This window comes from Phoenix dactylifera, chromosome 11 (genome assembly GCF_009389715.1).
Source record: "Phoenix dactylifera cultivar Barhee BC4 chromosome 11, palm_55x_up_171113_PBpolish2nd_filt_p, whole genome shotgun sequence".
In the NCBI taxonomy this organism is placed as follows: domain Eukaryota; kingdom Viridiplantae; phylum Streptophyta; class Magnoliopsida; order Arecales; family Arecaceae; genus Phoenix; species Phoenix dactylifera.
In genome coordinates, this window is record NC_052402.1 from 3,607,868 (window position 1) to 3,619,408 (window position 11,541).

The window sequence follows — 11,541 nt, forward strand, 5'->3', positions numbered from 1 at the left end:
CTCTCTCTCTCTCTCTCTCTCTCTCATGCACACACAACAGAGAAGTAGTTGTGACCAAGGGACTTGTACGGTTAACCTAAAGGCACATACATATAATTTCTTCTCAACATATTCTATGGTAATCTTTGGTTGCTAGTTAAGTGGTGGTTACTGAATGGTTATCCACTAAAGTCAACGCAGGTTGACTCTAGGCAATATGGACCAGAAAGGTGCTTAACCTATCTAAACTTATTTCATCCCCCAGGATAAGTGATTAAGACCCTTCGGAAAAAAAATGATAAGTGATTAAGGAATGGTTACTTGGAGTTGAAAATTATCATATAGTTCTTTTAATTTAAGGATGTTTAAGTAATTTAATGTTCCACTAAGGAGTTTCATATTATTTTTCCTCCAGTTATTTTATATGTAATGAAATCGGCAAAAATAGTGAATTATTTGAAGCTTGTAGCTCGGGACCTCCATGTAATTTACTTTCTGAGGACGTCTTTTATAAATCCTATGTAAAATGGCGCTTGCAATTGCGTAATTTTCATGCAATTGTTTTCATTTACTTTCTGTAGAAAGATGTGACCATCTGAAATTAGTAATGGTCCAAGAACAGCCACCTCGGTCTTCAACAAATAACCATCTGGCTTGAGCAATTGATGTTGGGGTGGCTTCATTCCAATATATGGTGCTTCTGCAAATTAGGACGGGATGGTTCGCTGCAATTCATCAAGTTCATTGAGTCGGTGCAGATGTCTGTTTCAGAAACAAATAAAAGTGTTTCTCCACAACCTCTTTTCCAGAGTACAGCAAATTGCTTGGTTCGAGTGTTTTGTGATCGGACGAGTGCTATTAAAATTTTTAACAAAATTGGAGTTTTTGCCACCAAACTGTTGACTTCGTTAGATTAATTAATAAATCATCTTTGTGATTTCATCTCAAGTAGGCTATCTCGGTAGAGTCCTTAAAATGAAGGTTAATAAAGCAACATGGAGCGAGAGAATCATCCCCAGTACATGGAAAGCTGTCCTGACCACGGTCAAGATCAGGCAAGATTTATACCAAATCAATTGAAACGTAATGCCAGCCAGATCTCTACCATGTTGGCCCAAGGCCATCCTCCAGTGTAGCTGTGCCCATGGCAGGCCAATACATTAATTCCGCACGGTCAATGCTTTGGTTTTTCCTGATCAAACAAGAAGCTCTTGCTAGAAAATTATTGCTCCTAGGGCAAGGCAAACACATCGCCAACATGTTCGAAAATAATTAAATTTTACACCACACTGAGCATGGTAAGTTTGCTCAGAATCAGATCGGCTAACAACCCTTCTAACTTCAAGAAAATGCAATAAAAATCATTTCCTGCGCCTGATCAATTTTTTAATAAAATAAAACTTTCAAAATCTCAGCAGATTTATGGCTCGTGTATAGGTGTTTGAGAATTAACAGACTGAAATGATGGCAAGAGAGTGACATCCAGAATTTTGCAATAACCGCATCTGCTGGCACAACATGCACGGTGTTAGCCATCTTTAATTTTGTTTTAATAACAATTCTTCTCCTGTTATCATGCCCAGAATAAATTTCATATTCCTTAAATGGTAAAAGGCTCGCAAAAGTTGCCAACCAAACAATGGTAAAGCTACAAACCCATATTGTATGCCATCCCAAAAATCACTTGAACTCATGCAACAGCCAGCAGAAAGAACATCAATGCAATATTGATACCTTGCAAGAGATTTGACCTATAGCTCGGTGCTCAAGAGACCTTTTGTTGTCCAAGGTCAAAATTGAGCAACAACCCATCTGAATCCTGGGCAGCACTTCAAGGTGATTTATATACAGGTCATTAGGGTGCGGAGAAAACTAGAATAACAGAGTGCAAGTCATTAAATGGAAACAGAAAAGTAGTAGGTTAATGGAGTCCTGCTTGAGCTACGAGGTCTGCATAATCCTCGGAGACAAATGACTTCACCTTAAGTGCTGGGTTACCCGGAGATGCATACTTCACCCCAATAACCGTTGCCAAGCCTGCAATACAACAAAAGTTTGAATCTACAAAAGTTTTCCATATTAAATCTGCAGCATACTCAAAAGAATCGGTACTATTTGTGGAGGTTCACAAGAAATTAATTTTCCCCCAAAAATGACCAAGGCCGTAAAAGACTGATATGCCCGTTAAATTAACAAGGCTGGGATCATAAAATAAAAGAAGCATGTGGTACAAAAAAGAAAATAACTCCAGCATATGCTAATCATATATAAACACATCTTTGTGATATGTTGGGAGTAAATAATATTTGAACTCATGGAAAGCATTCAGTGAGACTTCTGAAAAATACAAAAGCTACAACAAACACAAGATGGCATTCACAAGAGAATGAAAGACATCAGAGGTAACAAAATAGATGAACAAGATCTAACTAAAATTCACATTATTTTTATAAAGAAAAAAAAAACATATATTATATCAATTTACGGATATTTATTAATTGGTTAGCACATAAAACAGATGAAACTGCATTTGAAAGACTACAGATATTGTGATACTCACTATCATGTATGCGTCCATATAAAAATCTTTCCCCGCACCAATACTGCAGAGGCCTTGACCTAATTCTGGTGCTGCGCCTTATGCCAGATTTCCATGTCATCCCAGCATCTGACAATGCAGAAAAAACATATTGATTAAGCAATAGCTTCAAAGGTCCCATAAACAAAGTCATAGAACTAAACCATTATAATTTGAACTTCAACCACACGATCCTTAACAATACCTGCAAGGCTTTGTCTTCTTGAAGTTAATTTTTTCCTGTTTTGTTTGCGTCTTAGTGCTTTTTGTCTCTTTTCTTCGTTCTGAGGTGCTCCAGAAGCTTCCTGAAGACCCTGTCTCTGCAAGTCCAAAGAAAAAATATGGCATAATAATCAGTATGACAAACATACTATCCACCTGATGCTGTAACTTATATAACAGAATGGCATTATGAATTCATGTTCAAGCAAGATCACAAAGAGGTAGGTCCACGATATTTTTGGCTTTATAGGTGTAAAAATTTGCAAATAGACATGTATACAGAATAAATATTCATCTAAAAGACCATATTATAATAAGGTACTAGTTCCCATTAAAGCATGCATAAGCAAAATGTAAACCAACTGAACATTTTCAAGCAACCTGATCAACAAAACTACACCCTCTAGGTAGCGAGTTTCAGTTTTCAGAGTGCAGCATAAAATATAGGGAAATGACATGACACTACAGGTGAATGTCGTTGCTATAATGCAATTGGCTGAATGGAACTACATGACAAAATGTTTGTTTATATAAATTTAAGGGAAAATTACAGTTTCACCTCATCAAGTTTGGGTGATTCCCACACATGTCCCCTCATCTTTAAAAATTTTCAAATGCATCCTTCAAGTTTCTAAAATGATCCAAAGTGGTGCTGCCATTCATTTCTGTTAACTGAGTGGTGGCACATGCCCATCACTAGATAGCATAAAGTTGTTGTAAGATGAAAATGCCCTTGGTATCGGTTGTTGGGGTAAAAACCTTAACCTTCTTCATGGAGCAAGGAAAGAGGTGGTTGGAGGCTTCATGAAGTCACAGTAGGAGGGGTCGAAGAGAGAGACTAGCTCCTACATGAAGGCGGACTAGTTGGTACCACTACCGATATCAAAGTTGACGATGTGGATGCAATCGGTGCCAGTGAGGCTCTCAAGTGGGATCAGCCAATGGAGACAAAGTGGTGGTGGTGGTGGTCCCTAGCAGCAATGGCGAAAGGGGAGAGAGTGTGGCAGGGTTTTTTGGGATCGAGGGAGAGGAATGGAGTTCATCACATGGGAAAAGTGCGTGGAGGAGGCCACCACCGACCTTGGGAAATAAAAGATCCAACACCAAGAAGCAAACCATGATGAACACACAAGGTATGAACATAGGTGTCCGCCTCGCATGAAATCCAGAACATGATGAGGTGCTTATCGGGATCATACTCGAGAAGCTTGCTTTCGTAGATGGTTCGAATCAGGAGCTGGAGCATGACAGTCGAGATGAGCGATGTCCGCTAGAACACGTCTTTGAGGATCTCCATCACCTGGGCGACGACAGTAGCATCAGAGACGGCGGAGTAGAGCCAAGCGACGCAGATGCGCCCCTTGCTAGCACTCTACTAGAACTTGATGAGGCGGGTGGCGCGGTCAATGCAGACGATAACGTTTCTAGTGACCTTGGGGTTGAGGGTGCCACCGTGGCCAGTCTTCTCAATGCTGGGCAAGATTCACCGTCTCGATATCGAACCCCGTACTGGTGTCACACTAACACAATATCGGTATGGTATGGTACGAAATTACCAAATGTCGGTACGCCACCCGCACCGAATATCGGTACCGAATTGGTATGATACAGTACGCCCCGTACCGCTCGGTTCGGGCCGATACAGCATACCTTGGCGCTGAAAATGTGCTTGATCCAGACGCCGATCTCATGGGAGGAGGGGTTAGAGGGCTTGTCAAAGTTGAGGACGCCATAGTGAAGGTATTCGACGAGGGGACGCTTAGGGAGAGTGGCCGATGGGGAGCAGGGTGTAGTAGCTAGTGCGGATGTTGAGACGGCCGTCGTTCTCGAGGATGGGCCACTTGAAGGTGTCAATGAAGGGGGTGAAGGACTTGGCCTTGATGAGGTAATCCTTTTGGAAAGTGTCGGCAACAATGGTGGAGTGTGTTTCTTGTCCTTCATTTTCTTCTTGTTGGACGTGGGGGAGAGGTCATCCCCGATGGTAGCGTCAACAAGGTGAGCAAGGTTCGAAGGGGAGAAGAAGAAAGTGAGAATGGACAATGCGAGTAGGGTTTTAAAAGGGGTTTTGGATGATCAACATGAGACAAGCATGCATCAAATGTCAAAACAACGGTTTATCATCTATGGTGCATTAAATGTGAAGCATTTTAATGCCATGGTGTTCCAATCCTTGGTCTTTATTTTGTTTCATTGTTAACTTCATTCCTCAGTATGCCATCTCCAAGGGACCGAAGGCCTCCACTGATTAGGGAAGGAGCCTTGGAGGGAGGGAGGCCATTGGTGCAGGGGATGTCTTGAATGAAGGCCGAGGAGGCGATGGGGAGGAGGAGGGAAAGAAAGCCTAGGAGGATAAGGGCTTGGGGGAGGGCATTTTTGCCTTTTTAAGGTGGCACGCTAATAGCATTGGATGGTTCATGTTCTACAGGACCACATTGGATCATTTTGGCAACTTAAAAATCCCATCTTAAAATTTTTAAAGAAGAGGGGTGTGTGTGGGAACCACCCAAACTTGAAGGGGTAAAACAGTAATTTTTCTAGAATTAAACATATGTCAACTAACTATTATAAATGGTGGACGATGACACATTGAGCAAGATTTAGTAAATTGTGTACACGTGCTACTTGGAGGAATCATAATTTGGCCAATTCTTGCACATATAAGAGGCCATATTTGGGAAATCTATTGCTGGAATTAACAACCTAAACGAAGTTGTTTGGACAAGAGGAAGTTAGTCTTGGAGGGAACTAATAACAACTCCTATCCAAGAAAAGTTATTTCTAGAAGTAACTTCATCTTTCGAAATAGAAATAGAAAGAAAACTTCATTTGGGGTTGTCTTAAATTCAACGACAACGATAATGATCTCTGCACCTGTTTCTACACCGAACGGGATCTCTTAACCTTTTATCCAAGGTATAGGTTTTTTCTCTAAAGTAAAGGTCCAATAAGCTTTAGACGCATATCTTGATTTTTATCAATAATATGTATTAGATGTAACAAGGATATCTGAGTTCGGACCGAATGAGGGTTGATTTGTTTCCTTTCTTTTAATCTTGTTTGTGTCTTTGGCATACTTTTATTTTTCTTTTCATTATAAAACTCAACAAATATAAGTTTTTTGCATCAAAGGCAAAATAAAGAACCACTCTCTCTCATCAACCTCTCCATCAACCAAGTCAACCATTAGAGAATAAAATGGGCAAACAATATTCGTCTTCCAATTATTACTTTTTATATAGGTAAAGCTGCAACCAAGAATCAAAAATAAAGAACGGTTCCCAAATAATCACATACACAAACTTCATTGAAGAACATAGTACTACATTGTCATTGGAATAATTGGGTGAACAGATAAAAAGGGCAAGAATAGGAATTAGACCTCTAGCGCAAAATAAAGTAAATCAGAAGGAAAGAGAGAGCGGCCAACCTCATTATTTTCTTCTAGTAAGCCATGTGCACTTTCTGATTGCACATCCATTGGAAGGACTGTTGTCGGAAGACTTGAGTTATCTGTCCATGAAGGGTATAGATAGATTAAACTTTCAACAAAGATCAGGAATTTCATCATCATTGACTATGCACCGGAGTGGGTGCAGGGAGTGGTCTTTGAGTTAGAAAAGTTAAATAACTGGTGCATACTCTTGGCAGTAATCAAATATTTAAAATAACACAATCTTTGACAAGGAGACTGGTCTTATATGCTTTCTTCTATATCAGCTCGACAAGCTAAATTAGGGTTGCTCCTCCACCCTAACCTGCTATTCACAAAACATTAAAAGAACTCGCAATTCAACAGCAACCGCATGCATTAAGGTAATAGATAGGTCATGCCTCCTGCAGCTGGTAGAAAATTGATTTACCATAAGACCTAATAGATGTTAGAAAACTAGAGGATATCACACATTTTGTTTGAAAATGCAATATTCGAAACCATGCAAGTCTAAAAAAAATTACAAGCAGCATGATATAGATGTGATCTTTTAGTATAGTGCAATAAGTGCAAGGAGAGAATCTCAGCCAACTTCGCAGCATCAAAAACCATACCTTTAGAAGCCTCTGCACCTACTACGACTTCTTCTTGTGCTGGAATTGTTGCCTGCTAGTTATATCAGATAATTAGTATCGAGCAATTTGTTAAGAAACTTTACAGATGAGCAAATCAGGAAAAAAAAAAACTTGCCTCATCTTGCAAATTGTCATCTGGACCATGTAAGTTAGCATCAACATCAGAACCACCATGATTTTGAGGCATGTCACTACCATGTGGGCTGGTCAAGCCTTCTCTTTCAATGGGATCCATAGAACCACAGGTCCGATCTTCAACTTCAGTACCTGACTTATCAGAGACTAAAGCATCCAGCTGCATATTATTCTCCTGAAACATACAACATAACATCAAAACCGTTAAGTACCCAGTCCATAACATTCAACTCAGCATCAGAAGTACTTGCCTCCTCTTCCATATGGCCATAAATTCCAGCAGATGCATCTTTGCCATTATCAAGTTTATTGTGGTTTTGCTCTGTGGCATTTTTAAGCAAGCATGAGGAATATTCTGTAAGCTCTTCTTCTACTGTGATCTTACTGGCAACAGTTCTATCTGCTTCAGAAACTGTTGTGTGCAAGTTATCCACCAAACTCAATCTTTTGTCATTTACCATCACTGATGCAGAAGCATCACCAACAATTGAACCATTCCTATCATGATGGCTGATATGAGCAGCAGGCAAAAGAGAGGATTCATCTCGACCTTTACTTCGAGAAGATTCTCTGGAAGTTGGTGAACCATCAATAGGAAGTACTGAGTATGGATCTTTCAGTGAAATTCGCCTCTTCAAGGCCGAAATTGCAGCAAGTTGGTTTCTTGCTAGAGTTGGTGAATTTTGTGAAAGTTGGCAGCCCTCTAATTCCTTTCTCATCACACTACTATCAAGTGCTTTAATATCATTCTTCTGAACACCATGCAACTCAGGGAGGTGCACTTTGCCTACATCAATTGACTTGATTTGCAAGCTCTCTCGCAACAGAGTTGCCCCTTCATCTTCATCCAAATCTTTAAATGAAAACAATAATTTATCTAAAAGATCATTGACCTTTTTCTCCTTATCTGTTACAGAACCTGGTAAAACAAATAACCATCCACTTAGGAAAACCAGCCCTGGTAGTAACCAATGAATTGTAGCAACATACCTAACATACCTTGTCTTTCTGTAGCATCAAGGAGTTGACTATTTGTTTGCCTGAATTGTGAAGTGTCAAGTTGGTCAACTGTTCTGGGATGCAAAGTATCACTCGACTCCACGACTGTCGGAGTGTTGGATGGGCTATAAGTTCTTTTATCAGAAATTTCTTCTTGTGATTCCTTGAAGACTACAGCAGTATCAACTTTAGCAGGAAAATGATGTCTATAGCTTGCTGTCTTCCTGATAAAAAACAAAAATCACAGGTTGAATTAAAGATCTCATTAAGGACACTCCGTCTTAACGAAATTGTATGACTGTGACAAGCGTGGCAGATTTAGTCCTCATTGGACAAGTTTCATGAAATTAAACCCACCTGCTGTTGATCAAGAAGTAAAAGTTTAAAATAAACTGCTGTTATATGTCATACCATATGGGACAATATATGTCAGGTATGGGACTCAATCCACATGATATAGATCCCCACCCAATATTCAAGCTCAGTAACTATTATGGATCTGCTGAGAATGACCAATCAACCTTGTATACTAGAATCCCAATTGGTGTGCAACTATGTAAAATAATACATTTCACAATAATTTATACTTAATTCAACTTCAAAATGCAATTTCCTCGGTAGAATAAATTTTGATGTTATGTGACAGTTTGAACTTGTTAATAGAGTGCATTGTGCTTTAGATAGGTCAATCAGGATCACCATATATGCGTATGTTTAGTTATTTTGACCATCTTGGTCTCTATCAAGCATATATCTGTAACTCAAAAATGTAACTAAAGAAGATAGAGAAGAAGAAAAGATGAGGAGTTACATTAAGTTTATATTGGTTACCTTTATATCTCACTGTTAGGATTGTAATTGTAAGCTAATAACTAGCATCCTACCACATGATATGCTAAATCTCAAGTGGACCAACACAAGCACAATTCTTAATGCTTTGAACTTTGTTCCTAACTTTCAAACTCGATTTCAGAGAAATATTCTTTTCTTCCTACTTATTACTAAGAATGAAAGGTGAGGAGAGTGTGGAGGAGGATGTTCCCATCCTCCTTTATCAAGATGACATGGCTTCATGCAAGTAGAGGAGAAATAAAGTACTCAAAACAACTATAGTCCAATGATGATGACAGGGCGAATGATGGCAATTCATGCATAAACAAACCAGTTACCAAGTAATATGAAACATACCCTAAAATTCCAGGACGGCGTTTACGAGCTGTGGCAGACTGGTGCTGCTGCAGTAGGTCAGTAGAGACCTCTCCCCTTAGTTTCTTCAACTCTTTGTCAGCATCTACATTCCAAACATAAAAGTGGACGATAAAATTTTCAATGTCACTGCAATCTACACTACAATTATCAAAAATACAAGAAGTGCAACTTCCTGAGAAGCAAAGGATTACTTTCAAGCTGCTCAAAGGCAAAGAAATACTCCTCTGGGTCTTCGATGTGATCTATGCCAGAATCAAAATCTACATTTGGTACAGAATGACTGTCAACAGAAAGAATTGCAGAGCTCTGTGAGCAATTATTATGGATTAAATAAAGAACAATCAGGTACATACAGAATAGTAATACTGTGACAAGCAATACAGACAAAAGGTATGCTGATATCGACATCACATTCATGCCATGGGACAGGCAGGTGGCCAATTCCTATTCAAGTAAGAATATCATTCAGATCAGACAACCCATTCAGCACCATGGTGCTGATATTAGACCTCTTCCAAGGACCCAGAAACTAAAATGAGCAAATCCATAACAAGCAGATCCTCAGCAGAGAGGATATCATATACATTGAATCTGGGCCAGTCTAAAAACAGTGATTAATATGGTAAATTGCTAAAATCTGCTGACATCTGCTTTACCTTGAGATGGGCTTTAATGAAAACTGAGCCCGTTTGCGACCCAATGCTGGTCTTCGTCCTTGGGGACGGTCCTTTCCCGTTGCAGCAATGGCTTTGTCTCCATCGTTGGAATGTTGAACTGGAAAGTTTGAACAGCTCTTCTTGATCTGTTGTGCCTGTTCCAGAAACTCTTTTGAGCCCTTTAGTGCCTGGACTCACAGGAAAGATAGTATTTTTTCATTAGTTCTTCCAATAAACAATAGGAAGCATATAAAATTGGCTCAAAAAGATTTTTTTTTAAAGATGCAATTGCTTTGCTAATTGTAGATCATTAGCCGCAGGTCACGAGAGCCTGATACCAGCTGAACCTCAGAGCCCGCAACAACTATTTTCAAGAAGACACGAGCCTTTGAGCTGTTGGAATCCGACAGTCATGACTAACCATGATCTAATTATCTACTTCAAAATTCGACAAAGCTGGACTGCATCACACCATGATGCAACTGATATAAAGAAATCCCTATTTCTATCGATTTATGTCCAAATGGAGAGCGCTTTAACCGATAAAGAATGCAGTTCCAACGCATGCACATATAACTGGGCGAAAAAGAATCTAACCGAGCCCTAGAACTTATCTCTAGTCCAAGGTTTTTAGCGCTACACAACAGAAAATAAAACCCTAATAACTCAACCCAGAAACCCTATATTTTGTGAATCAGATCAAAGATCCTGGTCATCTAAAAGATTAGATTCCAGTGCAAATGAAGTCTGTGAGATTTGAATTTAGAGTAGGAGGTGGCAACCATGGATTTGAAGATATTTCGGATCGCCTCCTCTTCCTGCGCCGCCGACAGAGCGGGTGCGACATGGAGATGGACTTCGAGGGTTCGAGGGAGGAGAGAGAGAACGGAGCAGTCCGCGAAGGGATCTTCGAGGTCCGGGTGCTCCAGATCAGCGGCCATTCGTGGCGATTTCGGACAACAGAAACCCTAGCCCGGCGAGGGGACGGGGAATGCGCGCTCCTTTCAAAATGAGGAGCGGGAGTAGAGTTTCTTTATTAAAGAAAAAATAAATCTCTTTTGGTACGTGCGAGTCGTGTACATCGGAGTGAAGTGGAACCACCCCTGATCGCGTTCGTCCAACGCCGGGTTCTTTTTGCAAGACTAGGCATTGATTCTGCCATGTTATGCATGTAGAATTTATATATGGCATAATTCACTTATTTTAATATGTTTTGCTGCCTATGCGTTTTGCAGTGAGGTCCTTCGTCAAGAAGTATTTTCGCACCAATAGCCGTTACCTGCAAAAATTATTGCTTTCTTTGTATTGTTTTCAATTTTTCTTAACAAATTGTCTCCATATTGATATCATTTAAAGCACAGAATCAAGTAGACTTGTGCACATATTGTACGTTACATATATTTAGATTAACCAGTCCACAAATTTAGGCTATAGATATATTTAACAATTTGTTTATACTTAGGATGAATGGTTTTGTACATTTAACATTTTAGATGTCTATTACATACAAATGATTCGCCGTACATAGACATATTGATGCATAATAAATACAATGCGAATATCTTTTCTAAGAGAAAAATAATAAGCATATTAAGATGGACCTATGCATGCATTCATAAAATAATGCAATCAATATATGCATCATGAGTATACCAATGTTCTATCTTAGTACTTCCACTTCTTTATCTAGTAACTAAA

The 11,541-nt window shown here is 39.5% G+C and overlaps 1 protein-coding gene across 1 annotated transcript; it reads right to left on the minus strand.

Annotated features, from left to right (window-relative positions):
- Window positions 1–1,628: 1,628 nt before the first annotated feature.
- LOC103720936 (centromere protein C) lies at window positions 1,629–10,862 on the minus strand. The gene is made up of 12 exons (XM_008810911.3): window positions 10,626–10,862; window positions 9,844–10,031; window positions 9,379–9,467; window positions 9,167–9,269; window positions 7,979–8,202; window positions 7,231–7,898; window positions 6,960–7,154; window positions 6,824–6,875; window positions 6,207–6,289; window positions 2,763–2,877; window positions 2,540–2,647; window positions 1,629–2,016 (listed from the first exon to the last, which is right to left on the minus strand). The coding sequence occupies exons 1-12, from the start codon at window positions 10,782–10,784 to the stop codon at window positions 1,901–1,903; spliced, it is 2,100 nt and encodes a 699-aa protein (XP_008809133.2). The 5' UTR covers window positions 10,785–10,862; the 3' UTR covers window positions 1,629–1,900.
- Window positions 10,863–11,541: the final 679 nt, after the last annotated feature.